General features: G+C 50.5%; 1 protein-coding gene across 1 annotated transcript in view; it reads right to left on the bottom strand.

Moving 5' to 3' along the window:
* The window catches only part of BOP1 (BOP1 ribosomal biogenesis factor), a 72,976-nt gene extending 49,426 nt beyond the window's left edge, over positions 1-23,550 (bottom strand). Inside the window, exons 1-2 of the mRNA XM_056553576.1 lie at positions 23,293-23,550; positions 19,121-19,267 (exon numbers count right to left, since the gene is read on the bottom strand). Coding sequence (XP_056409551.1) covers positions 19,121-19,267; positions 23,293-23,325 — 180 coding nt within the window. The 5' untranslated portion in view covers positions 23,326-23,550. The remainder of the gene's footprint in view (positions 1-19,120; positions 19,268-23,292) is intronic.
* Between the last annotated feature and the right edge of the window lie 1,177 nt (positions 23,551-24,727).

Below are 24,727 nucleotides of genomic sequence, written 5' to 3'. Positions count from 1 at the left end.
GAATGGGTATAGGGGAGCAGTGACCCCATTATATACAGTACACCCCCTGAGGAATGGGTATAGGGGAGCAGTGACCCCATTATATACAGTACACACCCTGAGGAATGGGTATAGGGGAGCAGTGACCCCAATATATACAGTACACCCCTTGAGGAATGGGTATAGGGGAGCAGTGACCTCATTATATACAGTACACCCCCTGAGGAATGGGTATAGGGGAGCAGTGACCCATTATCTACAGGACACCCCCTGAGGAATGGGTATAGGGGAGCAGTGACCCCATTATCTACAGGACACCCCCCGAGGAATGGGTATAGGGGAGCAGTGACCCCATTATATACAGTACACCCCCCTGAGGAATGGGTATAGGGGAGCAGTGACCCCATTATATATACAGGACACCCCCTGAGGAATGGGTATAGGGGAGCAGTGACCCCATTATATACAGGACACCCCCTGAGGAATGGGTATAGGGGAGCAGTGACCCCATTATATACAGGACACCCCCTGAGGAATGGGTATAGGGGAGCAGTGACCCCATTATATACAGTACAGCCCCTAGGGAAGGGTATAGGGGAGCAGTGACCCCATTTAATACAGTACACCCCCTGAGGAATGGGTATAGGGGAGCAGTGACCTCATTATATACAGTGCACCCCCTAGGGAAGGGTATAGGGGAGCAGTGACCCCATTATATACAGTGCACCCCCTGAGGAATGGGTATAGGGGAGCAGTGACCCCATTATATACAGTGCACCCCCTGAGGAATGGGTATAGGGGAGCAGTGACCCCATTATATACAGTACACCCCCTGAGGAATGGGTATAGGGGAGCAGTGACCCCATTATATACAGTACACCCCCTGAGGAATGGGTATAGGGGAGCAGTGACCCCATTATATACAGTACACCCTCTGAGGAATGGGTATAGGGGAGCAGTGACCCCATTATATACAGTACACCCCCTGAGGAATGGGTATAGGGGGAGCAGTGACCCCATTATATACAGGACACCCCCTGAGGAATGGGTATAGGGGAGCAGTGACCCCATTATATACAGGACACCCCCCTGAGGAATGGGTATAGGGGAGCAGTGACCCCATTATATACAGGACACCCCCTGAGGAATGGGTATAGGGGAGCAGTGACCCCATTATATACGGTACACCCCCTGAGGAATGGGTATAGGGGAGCAGTGACCCCATTATATACAGTACACCCCCTGAGGAATGGGTATAGGGGAGCAGTGACCCCATTATATACAGTACACCCCCGAGGAATGGGTATAGGGGAGCAGTGCCCCATTATATATACAGTACACCCCCTGAGGAATGGGTATAGGGGAGCAGTGACCCCATTATATACAGGACACCCCCTGAGGAATGGGTATAGGGGAGCAGTAACCCCATTATATACAGTACACCCCCTGAGGAATGGGTATAGGGGAGCAGTGACCCCATTATGTACGGTACACCCCCTGAGGAATGGGTATAGGGGAGCAGTGACCCCATTATATACAGTACACCCCCTAGGGAAAGGTATAGGGGAGCAGTGACCCCATTATATACAGTACACCCCCTGAGGAATGGGTATAGGGGAGCAGTGACCCCAATATATACAGTACACCCCCGAGGAATGGGTATAGGGGAGCAGTGACCCCATTATATATACAGTACACCCCCCTGAGGAATGGGTATAGGGGAGCAGTGGCCCCCATTATATACAGTTCACTCCCTGAGGAATGGGTATAGGGGAGCAGTGACCCCATTATATACAGTACACCCCCTGAGGAATGGGTATAGGGGAGCAGTGACCCCAATATATATACAGTACACCCCCTGAGGAATGGGTATAGGGGAGCAGTGACCCCATTATATACAGTACACCCCCTGAGGAATGGGTATAGGGGAGCAGTGACCCCATTATATATACAGTACACCCCCTGAGGAATGGGTATAGGGGAGCAGTGACCCCATTATATACAGTACACCCCCTGAGGAATGGGTATAGGGGAGCAGTGACCCCAATATATATACAGTACACCCCCTGAGGAATGGGTATAGGGGAGCAGTGACCCCATTATATACAGTACACCCCCTGAACAATGGGTATAGGGGAGCAGTGACCCCATTATATACAGTACACCCCCTGAGGAATGGGTATAGGGGAGCAGTGACCCCATTATATACAGTACACCCCCTGAGGAATGGGTATAGGGGAGCAGTGACCCCATTATATATACAGTGCACCCCCTGAACAATGGGTATAGGGGAGCAGTGACCCCATTATATATACAGTGCACCCCCTGAGGAATGGGTATAGGGGAGCAGTGACCCCATTATATATACAGTGCACCCCCTGAGGAATGGGTATAGGGGAGCAGTGACCCCATTATATACAGGACACCCCCTGAGGAATGGGTATAGGGGAGCAGTGACCCCATTATACACAGTACACCCCCTGAGGAATGGGTAGAGGGGAGCAGTGACCCCATTATATACAGTGCACCCCCTGAGGAATGGGTATAGGGGAGCAGTGACCCCATTATATACAGTGCACCCCCTGAGGAATGGGTATAGGGGAGCAGTGACCCCATTACAGAAAGTACCCACCCTGAGGAATGAGTATAGGGGAGCAGTGACCCCATTATATATACAGTACACCCCCTGAGGAATGGGTATAGGGGAGCAGTGACCCCATTATATACAGGACACCCCCTGAGGAATGGGTATAGGGGAGCAGTGACCCCATTATACACAGTACACCCCCTGAGGAATGGGTAGAGGGGAGCAGTGACCCCATTATATACAGTACCCCCCCTGAGGAATGGGTATAGGGGAGCAGTGACCCCATTATATACAGTACCCCCCCTGAGGAATGGGTATAGGGGAGCAGTGACCCCATTATATACAGTACACCCCCTGAACAATGGGTATAGGGGAGCAGTGACCCCATTATATACAGTACACCCCCTGAACAATGGGTATAGGGGAGCAGTGACCCCATTATATATACAGTACACCCCCTGAACAATGGGTATAGGGGAGCAGTGACCCCATTATATATACAGTGCACCCCCTGAGGAATGGGTATAGGGGAGCAGTGACCCCATTATATACAGTGCACCCCCTGAACAATGGGTATAGGGGAGCAGTGACCCCATTATATATACAGTACACCCCCTGAGGAATGGGTATAGGGGAGCAGTGACCCCATTATATACAGTACCCCCCTGAGGAATGGGTATAGGGAAGCAGTGACCCCATTATATACAGTACACCCCCTGAACAATGGGTATAGGGGAGCAGTGACCCCATTATATATACAGTGCACCCCCTGAGGAATGGGTATTGGGGAGCAGTGACCCCATTATATATACAGTACACCCCCTGAGGAATGGGTATAGGGGAGCAGTGACCCCATTATATACAGTACACCCCCTGAGGAATGGGTATAGGGGAGCAGTGACCCCATTATATACAGTACACCCCCTGAGGAATGGGTATAGGGGAGCAGTGACCCCAATATATACGGTACACCCCCTAGGGAAAGGTATAGGGGAGCAGTGACCCCATTATATACGGTACACCCCCTGAGGAATGGGTATAGGGGAGCGGTGACCCCATTATATACAGTACACCCCCTGAGGAATGGGTATAGGGGAGCAGTGACCCCATTATGTACGGTACACCCCCTGAGGAATGGGTATAGGGGAGCAGTGACCCCATTATATACGGTACACCCCCTGAGGAATGGTATAGGGGAGCAGTGACCCCATTATATACAGTACCCCCCCTCTGAGGAATGGGTATAGGGGAGCAGTGACCCCATTATGTACGGTACACCCCCTGAGGAATGGGTATAGGGGAGCAGTGACCCCATTATATACGGTACACCCCCTGAGGAATGGTATAGGGGAGCAGTGACCCCATTATATATACAGGACACCCCCTGAGGAATGGGTATAGGGGAGCAGTGACCCCATTATATACAGTACACCCCCTGAGGAATGGGTATAGGGGAGCAGTGACCCCATTATATATACAGTACACCCCCCTGAGGAATGGGTATAGGGGAGCAGTGACCCCATTATATACAGTACACCCCCTGAGGAATGGGTATAGGGGAGCAGTGACCCCATTATATACAGTACACACCCTGAGGAATGGGTATAGGGGAGCAGTGACCCCAATATATATACAGTACAACCCCTGAGGAATGGGTATAGGGGAGCAGTGACCCCATTATATACAGTACACACCCTGAGGAATGGGTATAGGGGAGCAGTGACCCCATTATATACAGTACACCCCCTGAGGAATGGGTATAGGGGAGCAGTGACCCCATTATATACAGTACATCCCCTAGGGAAGGGTATAGGGGAGCAGTGACCCCATTATATACAGTACACCCCCTGAGGAATGGGTATAGGGGAGCAGTGACCCCATTATCTACAGTACACCCCCTGAGGAATGGGTATAGGGGAGCAGTGACCCCATTATATACAGGACACCCCCTGAACAATGGGTATAGGGGAGCAGTGACCCCATTATATACAGGACACCCCCTGAGGAATGGGTATAGGGGAGCAGTGACCCCATTATATACAGTACACCCCCTGAGGAATGGGTATAGGGGAGCAGTGACCCCATTATATACAGTACACCCCCTGAGGAATGGGTATAGGGGAGCAGTGACCCCATTATGTACGGTACACCCCCTGAGGAATGGGTATAGGGGAGCAGTGACCCCATTATATACAGTACACCCCCTGAGGAATGGGTATAGGGGAGCAGTGACCCCATTATATACGGTACACCCCCTGAGGAATGGGTATAGGGGAGCAGTGACCCCATTATATATACAGTACACCCCCTGAGGAATGGGTATAGGGGAGCAGTGACCCCATTATATACAGTACACCCCCGAGGAATGGGTATAGGGGAGCAGTGACCCCATTATATATAAAGTACACCCCCTGAGGAATGGGTATAGGGGAGCAGTGACCCCATTATATACAGGACACCCCCTGAGGAATGGGTATAGGGGAGCAGTGACCCCATTATATACAGTACACCCCCTGAGGAATGGGTATAGGGGAGCAGTGACCCCATTATATACGGTACACCCTCTGAGGAATGGGTATAGGGGAGCAGTGACCCCATTATATACAGTACACCCCCTGAGGAATGGGTATAGGGGAGCAGTGACCCCATTATATACGGTACACCCTCTGAGGAATGGGTATAGGGGAGCAGTGACCCCATTATGTACGGTACACCCCCTGAGGAATGGGTATAGGGGAGCAGTGACCCCATTATATACGGTACACCCTCTGAGGAATGGGTATAGGGGAGCAGTGACCCCATTATATACAGTACACCCCTGAGGAATGGGTATAGGGGAGCAGTGACCCCATTATATACAGTGCACCCCCTGAGGAATGGGTATAGGGGAGCAGTGACCCCATTATATACAGTACACCCCCTGGGGAATGGGTATAGGGGAGCAGTGACCCCATTATATACAGTACACCCCCTGAGGAATGGGTATAGGGGAGCAGTGACCCCATTATATACGGTACACCCTCTGAGGAATGGGTATAGGGGAGCAGTGACCCCATTATATACAGTGCACCCCCTGAGGAATGGGTATAGGGGAGCAGTGACCCCATTATATACGGTACACCCCCTGAGGAATGGGTATAGGGGAGCAGTGACCCCATTATATACAGTACACCCCTGAGGAATGGGTATAGGGGAGCAGTGACCCCATTATATACAGTGCACCCCCTGAGGAATGGGTATAGGGGAGCAGTGACCCCATTATATACAGTGCACCCCCTGAGGAATGGGTATAGGGGAGCAGTGACCCCATTATATACAGTACACCCCCTGAGGAATGGGTATAGGGGAGCAGTGACCCCATTATATACAGTACACCCCCTGAGGAATGGGTATAGGGGAGCAGTGACCCCATTATATACGGTACACCCTCTGAGGAATGGGTATAGGGGAGCAGTGACCCCATTATATACAGTACACCCCTGAGGAATGGGTATAGGGGAGCAGTGACCCCATTATATACAGTGCACCCCCTGAGGAATGGGTATAGGGGAGCAGTGACCCCATTATATACAGTGCACCCCCTGAGGAATGGGTATAGGGGAGCAGTGACCCCATTATATACAGTGCACCCCCTGAGGAATGGGTATAGGGGAGCAGTGACCCCATTATATACAGTACACCCCCCTGAGGAATGGTATAGGGGAGCAGTGACCCCATTATATATACAGTGCACCCCCTGAGGAATGGGTATAGGGGAGCAGTGACCCCATTATATACAGTACACCCCCTGAGGAATGGGTATAGGGGAGCAGTGACCCCATTATATACAGTACACCCCCTGAGGAATGGGTATAGGGGAGCAGTGACCCCATTATATACAGTACACCCCCTGAGGAATGGGTATAGGGGAGCAGTGACCCCATTATATACAGTACACCCCCTGAGGAATGGGTATAGGGGAGCAGTGACCCCATTATATACAGTGCACCCCCTGAGGAATGGGTATAGGGGAGCAGTGACCCCATTATATACAGTACACCCCCTGAGGAATGGTATAGGGGAGCAGTGACCCCATTATATACAGTACACCCCCTGAAGAATGGGTATAGGGGAGCAGTGACCCCATTATATACGGTACACCCCCTGAGGAATGGGTATAGGGGAGCAGTGACCCCATTATATACAGTACACCCCCTGAGGAATGGGTATAGGGGAGCAGTGACCCCATTATATACAGTACACCCCCTGAGGAATGGGTATAGGGGAGCAGTGACCCCATTATATATAAAGTACACCCCCTGAGGAATGGGTATAGGGGAGCAGTGACCCCATTATATACAGTGCACCCCCTGAGGAATGGGTATAGGGGAGCAGTGACCCCATTATATACAGTACACCCCCTGAGGAATGGGTATAGGGGAGCAGTGACCCCATTATGTACGGTACACCCCCTGAGGAATGGGTATAGGGGAGCAGTGACCCCATTATATACAGTACACCCCCTGAGGAATGGGTATAGGGGAGCAGTGACCCCATTATATACGGTACACCCTCTGAGGAATGGGTATAGGGGAGCAGTGACCCCATTATATACGGTACACCCCCTGAGGAATGGGTATAGGGGAGCAGTGACCCCATTATATACAGTACACCCCCTGAGGAATGGGTATAGGGGAGCAGTGACCCCATTATATACAGTACACCCACTGAGGAATGGGTATAGGGGAGCAGTGACCCCATTATATACAGGACACCCCCTGAGGAATGGGTATAGGGGAGCAGTGACCCCATTATATACAGTACACCCCCGAGGAATGGGTATAGGGGAGCAGTGACCCCATTATATATACAGGACACCCCCTGAGGAATGGGTATAGGGGAGCAGTGACCCCATTATATATACAGTACACCCCCCTGAGGAATGGGTATAGGGGAGCAGTGACCCCATTATATACAGGACACCCCCTGAGGAATGGGTATAGGGGAGCAGTGACCCCATTATATACAGTACACCCCCTGAGGAATGGGTATAGGGGAGCAGTGACTCCATTATATACAGTACACCCCCTGAGGAATGGGTATAGGGGAGCAGTGACCCCATTATATACAGTACACCCCCTGAGGAATGGGTATAGGGGAGCAGTGACCCCATTATATACAGTACACCCCCTAGGGAAGGGTATAGGGGAGCAGTGACCCCATTATATACAGTACACCCCCTGAGGAATGGGTATAGGGGAGCAGTGACCCCATTATATACAGTACACCCCCTGAGGAATGGGTATAGGGGAGCAGTGACCCCATTATATACAGTGCACCCCCTGAGGAATGGGTATAGGGGAGCAGTGACCCCATTATATACAGTACACCCCCGAGGAATGGGTATAGGGGAGCAGTGACCCCATTATATATAAAGTACACCCCCTGAGGAATGGGTATAGGGGAGCAGTGACCCCATTATATACAGTGCACCCCCTGAGGAATGGGTATAGGGGAGCAGTGACCCCATTATATACAGTACACCCCCTGAGGAATGGGTATAGGGGAGCAGTGACCCCATTATGTACGGTACACCCCCTGAGGAATGGGTATAGGGGAGCAGTGACCCCATTATATACAGTACACCCCCTGAGGAATGGGTATAGGGGAGCAGTGACCCCATTATATACGGTACACCCTCTGAGGAATGGGTATAGGGGAGCAGTGACCCCATTATATACAGTACACCCCCTGAGGAATGGGTATAGGGGAGCAGTGACCCCATTATATACAGTACACCCCCTGAGGAATGGGTATAGGGGAGCAGTGACCCCATTATATACAGTACACCCACTGAGGAATGGGTATAGGGGAGCAGTGACCCCATTATATACAGTACACCCACTGAGGAATGGGTATAGGGGAGCAGTGACCCCATTATATACAGGACACCCCCTGAGGAATGGGTATAGGGGAGCAGTGACCCCATTATATACAGTACACCCCCGAGGAATGGGTATAGGGGAGCAGTGACCCCATTATATATACAGGACACCCCCCGAGGAATGGGTATAGGGGAGCAGTGACCCCATTATATATACAGTACACCCCCCGAGGAATGGGTATAGGGGAGCAGTGACCCCATTATATACAGGACACCCCCTGAGGAATGGGTATAGGGGAGCAGTGACCCCATTATATACAGTACACCCCCTGAGGAATGGGTATAGGGGAGCAGTGACCCCATTATATACAGTACACCCCCTGAGGAATGGGTATAGGGGAGCAGTGACCCCATTATATACAGTACACCCCCTGAGGAATGGGTATAGGGGAGCAGTGACCCCATTATATACAGTACACCCCCTGAGGAATGGGTATAGGGGAGCAGTGACCCCATTATATACAGTACACCCCCGAGGAATGGGTATAGGGGAGCAGTGACCCCATTATATATAAAGTACACCCCCTGAGGAATGGGTATAGGGGAGCAGTGACCCCATTATATACAGTGCACCCCCTGAGGAATGGGTATAGGGGAGCAGTGACCCCATTATATACAGTACACCCCCTGAGGAATGGGTATAGGGGAGCAGTGACCCCATTATGTACGGTACACCCCCTGAGGAATGGGTATAGGGGAGCAGTGACCCCATTATATACAGTACACCCCCTGAGGAATGGGTATAGGGGAGCAGTGACCCCATTATATACGGTACACCCTCTGAGGAATGGGTATAGGGGAGCAGTGACCCCATTATATACGGTACACCCCCTGAGGAATGGGTATAGGGGAGCAGTGACCCCATTATATACAGTACACCCCCTGAGGAATGGGTATAGGGGAGCAGTGACCCCATTATATACAGTACACCCACTGAGGAATGGGTATAGGGGAGCAGTGACCCCATTATATACAGGACACCCCCTGAGGAATGGGTATAGGGGAGCAGTGACCCCATTATATACAGTACACCCCCGAGGAATGGGTATAGGGGAGCAGTGACCCCATTATATATACAGGACACCCCCCGAGGAATGGGTATAGGGGAGCAGTGACCCCATTATATATACAGTACACCCCCCTGAGGAATGGGTATAGGGGAGCAGTGACCCCATTATATACAGGACACCCCCTGAGGAATGGGTATAGGGGAGCAGTGACCCCATTATATACAGTACACCCCCTGAGGAATGGGTATAGGGGAGCAGTGACCCCATTATATACAGTACACCCCCTGAGGAATGGGTATAGGGGAGCAGTGACCCCATTATATACAGTACACCCCCTGAGGAATGGGTATAGGGGAGCAGTGACCCCATTATATACAGTACACCCCCCTGAGGAATGGGTATAGGGGAGCAGTGACCCCATTATATACAGTACACCCCCTGAGGAATGGGTATAGGGGAGCAGTGACCCCATTATATACAGTACACCCCCCTGAGGAATGGGTATAGGGGAGCAGTGACCCCATTATATACAGTACACCCCCTGAGGAATGGGTATAGGGGAGCAGTGACCCCATTATATACAGTACACCCCCTGAGGAATGGGTATAGGGGAGCAGTGACCCCATTATATACAGTACACCCCCTGAGGAATGGGTATAGGGGAGCAGTGACCCCATTATATACAGTACACCCCCCTGAGGAATGGGTATAGGGGAGCAGTGACCCCATTATATACAGTACACCCCCTGAGGAATGGGTATAGGGGAGCAGTGACCCCATTATATACAGTACACCCCCTAGGGAAGGGTATAGGGGAGCAGTGACCCCATTCTATACAGTACACCCCCCTGAGGAATGGGTATAGGGGAGCAGTGACCCCATTATATACAGTACACCCCCTGAGGAATGGGTATAGGGGAGCAGTGACCCCATTATATACAGTACACCCCCCTGAGGAATGGGTATAGGGGAGCAGTGACCCCATTATATACAGTACACCCCCTGAGGATTGGGTATAGGGGAGCAGTGACCCCATTATATACAGTACACCCCCTGAGGAATGGGTATAGGGGAGCAGTGACCCCATTATATACAGTACACCCCCTGAGGAATGGGTATAGGGGAGCAGTGACCCCATTATATACAGTACACCCCCAGAGGAATGGGTATAGGGGAGCAGTGACCCATTATATACAGTACACCCCCTGAGGAATGGGTATAGGGGAGCAGTGACCCCATTATATACAGTACACCCCCTGGGGAATGGGTATAGGGGAGCAGTGACCCCATTATATACAGTGCACCCCCTGAGGAATGGGTACAGGGGAGCAGTGACCCCATTATATACAGTACACCCCCTGAGGAATGGGTATAGGGGAGCAGTGACCCCATTATATACAGTACACCCCCCTGAGGAATGGGTATAGGGGAGCAGTGACCTCATTATATACAGGACACCCCCCTGAGGAATGGGTATAGGGGAGCAGTGACCCCATTATATACAGTACACCCCCTGAGGATTGGGTATAGGGGAGCAGTGACCCCATTATATACAGTACACCCCCTGAGGAATGGGTATAGGGGAGCAGTGACCCCATTATATACAGTACACCCCCTAGGGAAGGGTATAGGGTGAAGTAGAGATTTGGAACAGACGGGTGTTCCCTTCATTTATTTTCCAGCAATGGATGAAGTTTACTATGGGGGGGATGAAAATTGCAATTTTAGAACTAATATGCCAATTATTTCCCCAGAATGATGACCCAGAGTACAGCCAAAAGTAAAAATGATGCCCGCCCCAAACCCTATACTCTGAATGATCATTCTGGGGAGGGGATGTGTGGGGCCGTCCCTATTCTGTTACCTCAAATGCACAACCCGCTCAGGTGGGGAGAGAGTGCTGCACATTTGAGGCAACTGTAATCCCCCAATGCTGTTGAGTCTGAGTCCCATGAACCATTTCTTAGGGGGAAGAAAAAAAAAAATAATAAAAATAAAAATAAAAAAAGATATTGGGGGTATTGAGAAAATTTTTTTTTCTTTTTTTGGGGGGGGAAGGGGGGGATTTGGTATAAAATTTGGAAGACAATGTACTCTGGACTGGTACATTGGAGTCGGATTTTGGGGAATGAAAATTAGGGCAAAGGATGGAAAATGTAGTGCTGCATGGAAGTGTGATCCTCCCTGAAGCAGCCTATGCAGAGGCCCGGATGTCACACTGAATGGTGGTGTCCCTCCGAATCCCCCTCGAGACACACTCTGCATTTCTTCTGGGTTCGTCCCGTCCTTCTAGTGTTGGGGATCACACCAGGAAAGTGTTGGCCGGGGACGATCCGGGGCACTGAAGTTCCAGAGGTGCTCTGACCCGCTCCTTGGCGGTCACCAAAGATGAAGGCCCTTAGAACTACCTCTTGGAACTGCAGGTATGTCCCTGTGTTGCCAGTGTACTTGTACAGTACAAAAGAGTTGTAGATGGCAACCTGTACCATGTAGACCGCAACCTTTTTATACCATGCACGTGTTTTCCGCATGGCGTTATACGGCTTGAGGACTTGATCAGAAAGATCAACTCCCCCCATATACCGATTGTAGTCCAGAATACTATCGGGCTTGAGGACCGGTCCCGCGGTACCTCGCACAGGGACAGGGGTGCTGCCATTCCCTTGAATTGTGGTCAGCATAAGGACATCCCTCTTGTCCTTATACTGGACCAACAACAGGTTCTCATGGGAAAAGGCACGGGACTCACCCCGGGGGATAGGAGCATGTAGGGAATGATGGGGCGGAAGGCCTCTTTGATTCTTCCGGACTGTCCCACAAGCAAGCGTGGATCTGGCGGCGAGGGATGTGAAGAGAGGGATACTAGTATAAAAGTTATCCACGTAAAGGTGGTAACCGTTATCTAGCAATGGGTGCAAAAGGCCCCAAACGATTTTCCCGCTAACACCCAGAGTGGGGGAACAATCTGGGGGTTCAATGCGGGAATCTGGTCCCTCATACACCCTCGTACCCGGAGGTATTCTCACAAAGTTTATACATCTTCACGCCATACCGCGCTCGCTTGGTCAGGATGTATTGCCGGAAGCTGAGTCTCCTCTTAAAGCTGATGAGAGACTCATCAATAGAGACCTCCCACCCCGGGACATAGGCCTCCCAAAATCTGGCCCCGAAGTGATTGATGACCGGCCTGATTTTATACAGGCGGTCATACGTGGGATCAGTTCGGGGGGGGGACATGCCGCATTATCAGCATAATGCAAACATCTCCGAATGGCCTCGAACCGGGGACGTGTCATGGCCATACTGTAGAGGGGTGTCTGGTAAAAGATACTGGGTTTTTTAACTAGACCCATATGCAGCGCGAGGCCCCAAAAGGTCCTCATTTCGGCTGCATCGACTGGAGTCCAGCCGCTGGGTCTAGCTAAAAGTGAGCCCGGGTTAGCGGCGACGAACTGTTGGGCGCACAGATTTGTCTGTGTAACCATTAGATTAACAAAGTCGTCACTGAAAAAGTGACCGAAAAAGTCCTTTTCAGTGAACCCGGCGATGTTAATCTTGATTCCTGAGTCGCCAACAAACTCAGGAATCACGGGCTCGTGGTCCGCTGGCTCAGCCCAGTCAAGTTCTCCGGTATGATGTACCAGTGACCTTGGCAGGGGGGCTTCACAAGTATAAGCGACAGGGGGACTCATACTAGCATGGGGCACAGGGTCAAGGGCAGAGGAGGTTTGCGGCGGCGTCTCCACCGCCTTGGTGGCTCATCATCAGAACTAGATGATGAGGAGGACGATGAAATAAGGAAGGTGGGGTCTTCATCGTCCTCTGAGCCGCTCTCTGTGTCGGAGGCAATTATGTCATATGCCTCCTCCGCCGAAAACGCTCTGCGGGCCATTTCCCTACTCTAATGGGGATATGGGTGTGATTGTGGGGGGGGGGGGAACTTTATTGGTGTGTGTGCTGCGTGTGGTGTGGTGCGATACTACCTCCCTAACCCTCCCTAACCTAACCCGCCCTAACCTAACTAAACTAACCCGCCCTAACAGAAAAAAAATAAAAAGGGGACTTTTTTTTAAAACAAAAAAGGGACTTCTAGCGTAAAAAAGCCCTGCGCCGAAAAAAAGCGTTTATCTAATCAGTGGTGTGTGCACTGATTAGCGCTTGTGGCGGCAGGGGGCGCAGAAGTCAGTGGGGGGGTCCGGCCACTCAGCCCAGAACAGTGGCCGGTGGCTTGTACACAGACCCCCACACAAAAAACCCGAAAAATAAACAAACGCTTAACCCCGAAATAATGCACCCACCTGAACCCCAGAAAAAAAAAAAATAATAAAAAATAAATAAAAAACGCTGATCAGTGATAAATCATTGACAGCGGTGGGACAGGCTACACACAGGTAAGGTCCGTCCACACAGCACACGTCTGCTACTGGTGACACGGAACGCATATGGATGCAAAAAAGCGCTAGAAAACGCAAAAAAAGCGCCGGCACCACAAAAAAAAAAAAACGCTGATCAATACTACGGGTCTGATCAGCAGCAGGTGGGCTTTAACAAACGTGGCGGACCGCTCTTTTATAACTAAGAGGGTCCGCACACACGCTTAGGAAAAAAAAAAAAGAAAAGATCTGCGCCAAAAAAAAGGCTGGCGGCAGACCGCAGCGACCCAGCAGGGCCGGGGACACGCAGCTAAAGGTGCTACGGACCCACGGACACCCACTGAGGTACGCTGAAAAAAAAAATAAAAAAAAAAAAAAAAAGATTTAAAAAAACTTTTATTTTATTTTTTTAACCCTAACCTGTCCCTACCTAAATCTACAGCTATCCCTGGGGATTTCTGGGGCACTTTTATCACACTGAGGGGATGGTGGCAGCAATGGGGGCTCCATCCTGCACACCAGATCTCTGTGGAATGGCGGGCAGAACGGAGCAACATGCTCCTAGCCCCCACCATCCCCTCCCAATCACAACTGTACTGAGGGGGGTGGCCACAATGACAGCCCCCAGTACAGCACGGATGGTGATTGGTGGTGTATACTACACCACCAGTCACCATCTATATCCGGGTCACACGTGACCCTGATGACCTGGAACCGCTGCAGAACGCCGGTATAGGTCGTCCTCCGGACCTCCTCCGGCACACTGCCGGGATGTCTGCTGATTGAAGTCATCAGACATCCGGCTCCGATCCCCGCCCGGCGAGCAGCAGGGAACGGAATCGCAGCACATTGCTCGTCTGAATTGATGAGCGATGTGCTGCGATCGTGCACATGGGGGGTCCTGATGACCCCCCTGGGCGATATGCCTGCTGAACGATTTCATCAGGCATCCGGCTCCGATTCCCAACCGGCTAGCGGTGGGGACCGGATTTCCCACGGGCGTATGGATACGCCCTGCATCCTGAAGAGGTTAAAGGAGGACTCCTCGTCCCTTTACGGATAAGGAATAGAAGGGGGGGGGGGGGGGGAATCGTCTGACACAGTTGTTCCCTCTGTATAGGGTATATAAGACCTCGGTACATAGACCCCTGATTCTAGTTCACCTTGTGGTCAGGTGGGTGGTGACTTGTATCATGTATGGGATTACTTGTGACCAGTGGGGGTGGAGTTGGGTCTCTTATGTATTTTGTATTAGTACTGGATAAGAGCCTCCCTCCTTCCCCCTCAGCACTCCATTACTACAGCCTGCCATAGCACAGCAGTGATCAGTGTTATAGGCGCTCCATTACTACAGCCTGCCATAGCACAGCATTGATCAGTGTTATAGGCGCTCCATTACTACAGCCTGCCATAGCACAGCAGTGATCAGTGTTATAGGTGCTCCATTACTACAGCCTGCCATAGCACAGCATTGATCAGTGTTATAGGTGCTCCATTACTACAGCCTGCCATAGCACAGCAGTGATCAGTGTTATAGGTGCTCCATTACTACAGCCTGCCATAGCACAGCATTGATCAGTGTTATAGGTGCTCTATTACTACAGCCTGCCATAGCACAGCAGTGATCAGTGTTATAGGCGCTCCATTACTACAGCCTGCCATAGCACAGCATTGATCAGTGTTATAGGCGCTCCATTACTACAGCCTGCCATAGCACAGCAGTGATCAGTGTTATAGGTGCTCCATTACTACAGCCTGCCATAGCACAGCATTGATCAGTGTTATAGGTGCTCCATTACTACAGCCTGCCATAGCACAGCAGTGATCAGTGTTATAGGTGCTCCATTACTACAGCCTGCCATAGCACAGCATTGATCAGTGTTATCTGCGCTCCATTACTACAGCCTGCCATAGCACAGCACTGATCAGTGTTATAGGCGCTCCATTACTACAGCCTGCCATAGCACAGCAGTGATCAGTGTTATAGGTGCTCCATTACTACAGCCTGCCATAGCACAGCATTGATCAGTGTTATAGGCGCTCCATTACTACAGCCTGCCATAGCACAGCACTGATCAGTGTTATAGGTGCTCCATTACTAGAGCCTGCCATAGCACAGCACTGATCAGTGTTATAGGCGCTCCATTACTACAGCCTGCCATAGCACAGCACTGATCAGTGTTATAGGCGCTCCATTACTACAGCCTGCCATAGAACAGCATTGATCAGTGTCATCAGCGCTCTATTACTACAGCCTGCCATAGCACAGCAGTGATCAGTGTTATAGGCGCTCCATTACTACAGCCTGCCATAGCACAGCACTGATCAGTGTTATAGACGCTCCATTACTACAGCCTGCCATAGCACAGCACTGATCAGTGTTATAGGTGCTCCATTACTAGAGCCTGCCATAGCACAGCACTGATCAGTGTTATAGGCGCTCCATTACTACAGCCTGCCATAGCACAGCACTGATCAGTGTTATAGGCGCTCCATTACTACAGCCTGCCATAGCACAGCAGTGATCAGTGTTATAGACGCTCTATTACTACAGCCTGCCATAGAACAGCATTGATCAGTGTTATAGACGCTCCATTACTACAGCCTGCCATAGCACAGCACTGATCAGTGTTATAGGTGCTCCATTACTAGAGCCTGCCATAGCACAGCACTGATCAGTGTTATAGGCGCTCCATTACTACAGCCTGCCATAGCACAGCATTGATCAGTGTTATAGGCGCTCCATTACTACAGCCTGCCATAGCACAGCACTGATCAGTGTTATAGGTGCTCCATTACTAGAGCCTGCCATAGCACAGCACTGATCAGTGTTATAGGCGCTCCATTACTACAGCCTGCCATAGCACAGCACTGATCAGTGTTATAGGCGCTCCATTACTACAGCCTGCCATAGAACAGCACTGATCAGTGTTATAGGCGCTCCATTACTACAGCCTGCCATAGCACAGCACTGATCAGTGTTATAGGCGCTCCATTACTACAGCCTGCCATAGCACAGCATTGATCAGTGTTATAGGCGCTCCATTACTACAGCCTGCCATAGCACAGCAGTGATCAGTGTTATAGGCACTCCATTACTACAGCCTGCCATAGCACAGCAGTGATCAGTGTTATAGACGCTCCATTACTACAGCCTGCCATAGAACAGCATTGATCAGTGTTATAGACGCTCCATTACTACAGCCTGCCATAGCACAGCAGTGATCAGTGTTATAGACGCTCTATTACTACAGCCTGCCATAGAACAGCATTGATCAGTGTTATAGACGCTCCATTACTACAGCCTGCCATAGAACAGCACTGATCAGTGTTATAGGCGCTCCATTACTACAGCCTGCCATAGCACAGCATTGATCAGTGTTATAGACGCTCCATTACTACAGCCTGCCATAGCACAGCATTGATCAGTGTTATAGGCACTCCATTACTACAGCCTGCCATAGCACAGCAGTGATCAGTGTTATAGGCGCTCCATTACTACAGCCTGCCATAGCACAGCATTGATCAGTGTTATAGACGCTCCATTACTACAGCCTGCCATAGCACAGCAGTGATCAGTGTTATAGGCGCTCCATTACTACAGCCTGCCATAGCACAGCACTGATCAGTGTTATAGGCGCTCCATTACTACAGCCTGCCATAGCACAGCACTCATCAGTGTTATAGACGCTCCATTACTACAGCCTGCCATAGCACAGCATTGATCAGTGTTATAGGCGCTCCATTACTACAGCCTACCATAGCACAGCAGTGATCAGTGTTATAGGCGCTCCATTACTACAGCCTGCCATAGCACAGCATTGATCAATGTTATAGGCGTTCCATTACTACAGCCTGCCATAGCACAGCATTGATCAGTGTTATAGACGCTCCATTACTACAGCCTGCCATAGCACAGCAGTGATCAGTGTTATAGGCGCTCCATTACTACAGCCTGCCATAGCACAGCATTGATCAGTGTTATAGGCGCTCCATTACTAGAGCCTGCCATAGCACAGCATTGATCAGTGTTATAGACGCTCCATTACTACAGCCTGCCATAGCACAGCAGTGATCAGTGTTATAGACGCTCCATTACTACAGCCTGCCATAGCACAGCACTGATCAGTGTTATAGGTGCTCCATTACTAGAGCCTGCCATAGCACAGCACTGATCAGTGTTATAGGCGCTCCATTACTACAGCCTGCCATAGCACAGCACTGATCAGTGTTATAGGCGCTCCATTACTACAGCCTGCCATAGCACAGCATTGATCAGTGTTATAGGCGCTCCATTACTACAGCCTGCCATAGAACAGCATTGATCAGTGTTATAGGTGCTCCATTACTACAGCCTGCCATAGAACAGCATTGATCAGTGTTATAGGTGCTCCATTACTACAGCCTGCCATAGCACAGCATTGATCAGTGTTATAGACGCTCCATTACTACAGCCTGCCATAGCACAGCAGTGATCAGTGTTATAGGCGCTCCATTACTACAGCCTGCCATAGCACAGCACTGATCAGTGTTATAGGCGCTCCATTACTACAGCCTGCCATAGCACAGCACTCATCAGTGTTATAGACGCTCCATTACTACAGCCTGCCATAGCACAGCATTGATCAGTGTTATAGGCGCTCCATTACTACAGCCTGCCATAGCACAGCAGTGATCAGTGTTATAGGCGCTCCATTACTACAGCCTGCCATAGCACAGCAGTGATCAGTGTTATAGGCGCTCCATTACTACAGCCTGCCATAGCACAGCACTCATCAGTGTTATAGGTGCTCCATTACTACAGCCTGCCATAGCACAGCACTGATCAGTGTTATAGGCGCTCCATTACTACAGCCTGCCATAGCACAGCAGTGATCAGTGTTATAGACGCTCCATTACTACAGCCTGCCATAGCACAGCAGTGATCAGTGTTATAGGCGCTCCATTATTACAGCCTGCCATAGCACAGCAGTGATCAGTGTTATAGGCGCTCCATTACTAGAGCCTGCCATAGCACAGCATTGATCAGTGTTATAGGCGCTTCATTACTACAGCCTGCCATAGCACAGCACTGATCAGTGTTATAGGCGCTCCATTATTACAGCCTGCCATAGCACAGCATTGATCAGTGTTATCAGTGCACAAAAATATCTGCTATGGAAAAAAAAAAAAAAAAAAAAAAAAAAAAAGTGACTCCACCTCCAGACTCCTCCGTCTCCTCCCATATGGCTCTCTCAGCATCCATTACCTTGTCCTCAGGCTCCACCTCTTCCTTCTCCTCATCGCTGCTGTCACTCCCAGAATCCTCCAGCCCAGAGTATTGGCTCTCCTCGCTGTCACTCAGGTCAGTGTCCTCTCCGTCACTCATCACACCGTCTCCTCCGAGCAGCGCCTCCTGCAGGAACACACCAACACTGCAGCTTACACACCAACACTGCAGCTTACACACCAACACTGCAGCTTACACACCAACACTGCAGCTTACACACCAACAAAAACACCAGGGGCCCCTCAGCCTCCACCTCTACACTGCCCTAGTACTGAGGAGTGGAGACTAAGATCAGTGTACATAATATCAGGGGCAGTTATTACTCTACATAACAGGGGGAGGGGCAGTTATTAGCCTACATAACAGGGGGAGGGGCAGTTATTAGCCTACATAACAGGGGGAGGGGCAGTTATTAGCCTACATAACAGGGGGAGGGGCAGTTATTAGCCTACATAACAGGGGGAGGGGCAGTTATTAGCCTACATAACAGGGGGAGGGGCAGTTATTAGCCTACATAACAGGGGGAGGGGCAGTTATTAGCCTACATAACAGGGGGAGGGGCAGTTATTAGCCTACATAACAGGGGGAGGGGCAGTTATTAGCCTACATAACAGGGGGAGGGGCAGTTATTAGCCTACATAACAGGGGGAGGGGCAGTTATTAGCCTACATAACAGGGGGAGGGGCAGTTATTAGCCTACATAACAGGGGGAGGGGCAGTTATTAGCCTACATAACAGGGGGAGGGGGCAGTTATTAGCCTACATAACAGGGGGAGGGGCAGTTATTAGCCTACATAACAGGGGGAGGGGCAGTTATTAGCCTACATAACAGGGGGAGGGGCAGTTATTAGCCTACATAACAGGGGGAGGGGCAGTTATTAGCCTACATAACAGGGGGAGGGGCAGTTATTAGCCTACATAACAGGGGGGAGGGGCAGTTATTAGCCTACATAACAGGGGGAGGGGCAGTTATTAGCCTACATAACAGGGGGAGGGGCAGTTATTAGCCTACATAACAGGGGGAGGGGCAGTTATTAGCCTACATAACAGGGGGAGGGGCAGTTATTAGCCTACATAACAGGGGGAGGGGCAGTTATTAGCCTACATAACAGGGGGAGGGGCAGTTATTAGCCTACATAACAGGGGGAGGGGCAGTTATTAGCCTACATAACAGGGGGAGGGGCAGTTATTAGCCTACATAACAGGGGGAGGGGCAGTTATTAGCCTACATAACAGGGGGAGGGGCAGTTATTAGCCTACATAACAGGGGGAGGGGCAGTTATTAGCCTACATAACAGGGGGAGGGGCAGTTATTAGCCTACATAACAGGGGGGAGGGGCAGTTATTAGCCTACATAACAGGGGGAGGGGCAGTTATTAGCCTACATAACAGGGGGAGGGGCAGTTATTAGCCTACATAACAGGGGGGAGGGGCAGTTATTAGCCTACATAACAGGGGGAGGGGCAGTTATTAGCCTACATAACAGGGGGAGGGGCAGTTATTAGCCTACATAACAGGGGGAGGGGCAGTTATTAGCCTACATAACAGGGGGGAGGGGCAGTTATTAGCCTACATAACAGGGGGAGGGGCAGTTATTAGCCTACATAACAGGGGGAGGGGCAGTTATTAGCCTACATAACAGGGGGAGGGGCAGTTATTAGCCTACATAACAGGGGGAGGGGCAGTTATTAGCCTACATAACAGGGGGGAGGGGCAGTTATTAGCCTACATAACAGGGGGAGGGGCAGTTATTAGCCTACATAACAGGGGGAGGGGCAGTTATTAGCCTACATAACAGGGGGAGGGGCAGTTAGCACTGTATATAATATCAGGGGGGGGCAGTTAGCACTGTATATAATATCAGGGGGGGGGCAGTTAGCACTGTATATAATATCAGGGGGGGGGGCAGTTAGCACTGTATATAATATCAGGGGGGGGCAGTTAGCACTGTATATAATATCAGGGGGGGGGCAGTTAGCACTGTATATAATATCAGGGGGGGGCAGTTAGCACTGTATATAATATCAGGGGGGGGCAGTTAGCACTGTATATAATATCAGGGGGGGGGGCAGTTAGCACTGTATATAATATCAGGGGGGGCAGTTAGCACTGTATATAATATCAGGGGGGGGGCAGTTAGCACTGTATATAATATCAGGGGGGGGCAGTTAGCACTGTATATAATATCAGGGGGGGGCAGTTAGCACTGTATATAATATCAGGGGGGGGGGCAGTTAGCACTGTATATAATATCAGGGGGGGGGCAGTTAGCACTGTATATAATATCAGGGGGGGGGCAATTAGCACTGTATATAATATCAGGGGGGGGCAGTTAGCACTGTATATAATATCAGGGGGGGCAGTTAGCACTGTATATAATATCAGGGGGGGCAGTTAGCACTGTATATAATATCAGGGGGGGGGCAGTTAGCACTGTATATAATATCAGGGGGGGCAGTTAGCACTGTATATAATATCAGGGGGGGGGCAGTTAGCACTGTATATAATATCAGGGGGGGGGCAGTTAGCACTGTATATAATATCAGGGGGGGGGGCAGTTAGCACTGTATATAATATCAGGGGGGGGCAGTTAGCACTGTATATAATATCAGGGGGGGGCAGTTAGCACTGTATATAATATCAGGGGGGGGGGCAGTTAGCACTGTATATAATATCAGGGGGGGGGCAGTTAGCACTGTATATAATATCAGGGGGGGGCAGTTAGCACTGTATATAATATCAGGGGGGGCAGTTAGCACTGTATATAATATCAGGGGGGGGCAGTTAGCACTGTATATAATATCAGGGGGGGGCAGTTAGCACTGTATATAATATCAGGGGGGGGGGCAGTTAGCACTGTATATAATATCAGGGGGGGGCAGTTAGCACTGTATATAATATCGGGGGGGGGCAGTTAGCACTGTATATAATATCAGGGGGGGGGCAGTTAGCACTGTATATAATATCAGGGGGGGGCAGTTAGCACTGTATATAATATCGGGGGGGGGCAGTTAGCACTGTATATAATATCGGGGGGGGGCAGTTAGCACTGTATATAATATCAGGGGGGGGGCAGTTAGCACTGTATATAATATCAGGGGGGGGCAGTTAGCACTGTATATAATATCAGGGGGGGGGGCAGTTAGCACTGTATATAATATCAGGGGGGGGGGCAGTTAGCACTGTATATAATATCAGGAGGGGGCAGTTAGCACTGTATATAATATCAGGGGGGGGCAGTTAGCACTGTATATAATATCAGGGGGGGGCAGTTAGCACTGTATATAATATCAGGGGGGGGGGCAGTTAGCACTGTATATAATATCAGGGGGGGGCAGTTAGCACTGTATATAATATCGGGGGGGGGGCAGTTAGCACTGTATATAATATCAGGGGGGGGCAGTTAGCACTGTATATAATATCAGGGGGGGCAGTTAGCACTGTATATAATATCAGGGGGGGCAGTTAGCACTGTATATAATATCAGGGGGGGCAGTTAGCACTGTATATAATATCAGGGGGGGGCAGTTAGCACTGTATATAATATCAGGGGGGGCAGTTAGCACTGTATATAATATCAGGGGGGGCAGTTAGCACTGTATATAATATCAGGGGGGGCAGTTAGCACTGTATATAATATCAGGGGGGGGCAGTTAGCACTGTATATAATATCAGGGGGGGGCAGTTAGCACTGTATATAATATCAGGGGGGGCAGTTAGCACTGTATATAATATCAGGGGGGGGCAGTTAGCACTGTATATAATATCAGGGGGGGGCAGTTAGCACTGTATATAATATCAGGGGGGCAGTTAGCACTGTATATAATATCAGGGGGGGCAGTTAGCACTGTATATAATATCAGGGGGGGCAGTTAGCACTGTATATAATATCAGGGGGGGCAGTTAGCACTGTATATAATATCAGGGGGGGCAGTTAGCACTGTATATAATATCAGGGGGGCAGTTAGCACTGTATATAATATCAGGGGGGGCAGTTAGCACTGTATATAATATCAGGGGGGGCAGTTAGCACTGTATATAATATCAGGGGGGGGCAGTTAGCACTGTATATAATATCAGGGGGGGCAGTTAGCACTGTATATAATATCAGGGGGCAAATATCCAGTACTGGGCCCCTCACTCCCTCTCACCGGCTCCCGGTTCTCCTCGCTCCGCCTCTTCATCGTCTTTTGCTCTCCGTCCGCTCCGTCACGTTTCTCGGTGAACACGTTTTTCAGTTGCCGGGAAACCGGAAGTGACCGTCCGCCCGCAACCCCGCCCACTGGCCCGACGGAAGTCACTGTCTTCCATCTTAGTAGTGGCAGGAGAGTAGCAACATGGCGGCTGTGCTGACGGGATAAGGTGAGGAAGCCTGAGGAGAAGGTGGGTGTACGGAGGCTGTGTACTGCGCATGCGCTAACCGCTCGTCACAACAAGATGGCGGCCACCAGAGTGGTGCGGGTCCGAGCTTGTGCGCAGATCATCCGGGGCCCCTGAAAACGGCGACAGCCAAGAGCCCCGACCACTTCAGCCTGGTACCTGACCCTCCCCCCGCACCACGTGACTCCGACTACTGCCCTCACACCCCCGACTACTGCCCCTACACCCGACTACTGCCCCTACTACTATATACACTAATAACAGCCCCCCACACCCCGACTACTGCCCCTACTACTATATACACTAATAACAGCCCCCCACACCCCGACTACTGCCCCTACTACTATATACACTAATAACAGCCCCCCACACCCCGACTACTGCCCCTACTACTATATACACTAATAACAGCCCCCCACACCCCGACTACTGCCCCTACTACTATATACACTAATAACAGCCCCCCAACACCCCGACTACTGCCCCTACTACTATATACACTAATAACAGCCCCCCACACCCCGACTACTGCCCCTACTACTATATACACTAATAACAGCCCCCCACACCCCGACTACTGCCCCTACTACTATATACACTAATAACAGCCCCCCACACCCCGACTACTGCCCCTACTACTATATACACTAATAACAGCCCCCCACACCCCGACTACTGCCCCTACTACTATATACACTAATAACAGCCCCCCACACCCCGACTACTGCCCCTACTACTATATACACTAATAACAGCCCCCCCCACCCCGACTACTGCCCCTACTACTATATACACTAATAACAGCCCCCCACACCCCGACTACTGCCCCTACTACTATATACACTAATAACAGCCCCCCACACCCCGACTACTGCCCCTACTACTATATACACTAATAACAGCCCCCCACACCCCGACTACTGCCCCTACTACTATATACACTAATAACAGCCCCCCACACACCCCGACTACTGCCCCTACTACTATATACACTAATAACAGCCCCCCACACCCCGACTACTGCCCCTACTACTATATACACTAATAACAGCCCCCCCACACCCCGACTACTGCCCCTACTACTATATACACTAATAACAGCCCCCCACACCCCGACTACTGCCCCTACTACTATATACACTAATAACAGCCCCCCACACCCCGACTACTGCCTCCTACTACTATATACACTAATAACAGCCCCCC

This window comes from Hyla sarda, unplaced genomic scaffold (genome assembly GCF_029499605.1).
Source record: "Hyla sarda isolate aHylSar1 unplaced genomic scaffold, aHylSar1.hap1 scaffold_331, whole genome shotgun sequence".
In the NCBI taxonomy this organism is placed as follows: Eukaryota; Metazoa; Chordata; class Amphibia; order Anura; family Hylidae; genus Hyla; species Hyla sarda.
The sequence above is the reverse complement of the archived record's forward strand: the minus strand, read 5'-3'. Positions and strand labels throughout refer to the sequence as shown.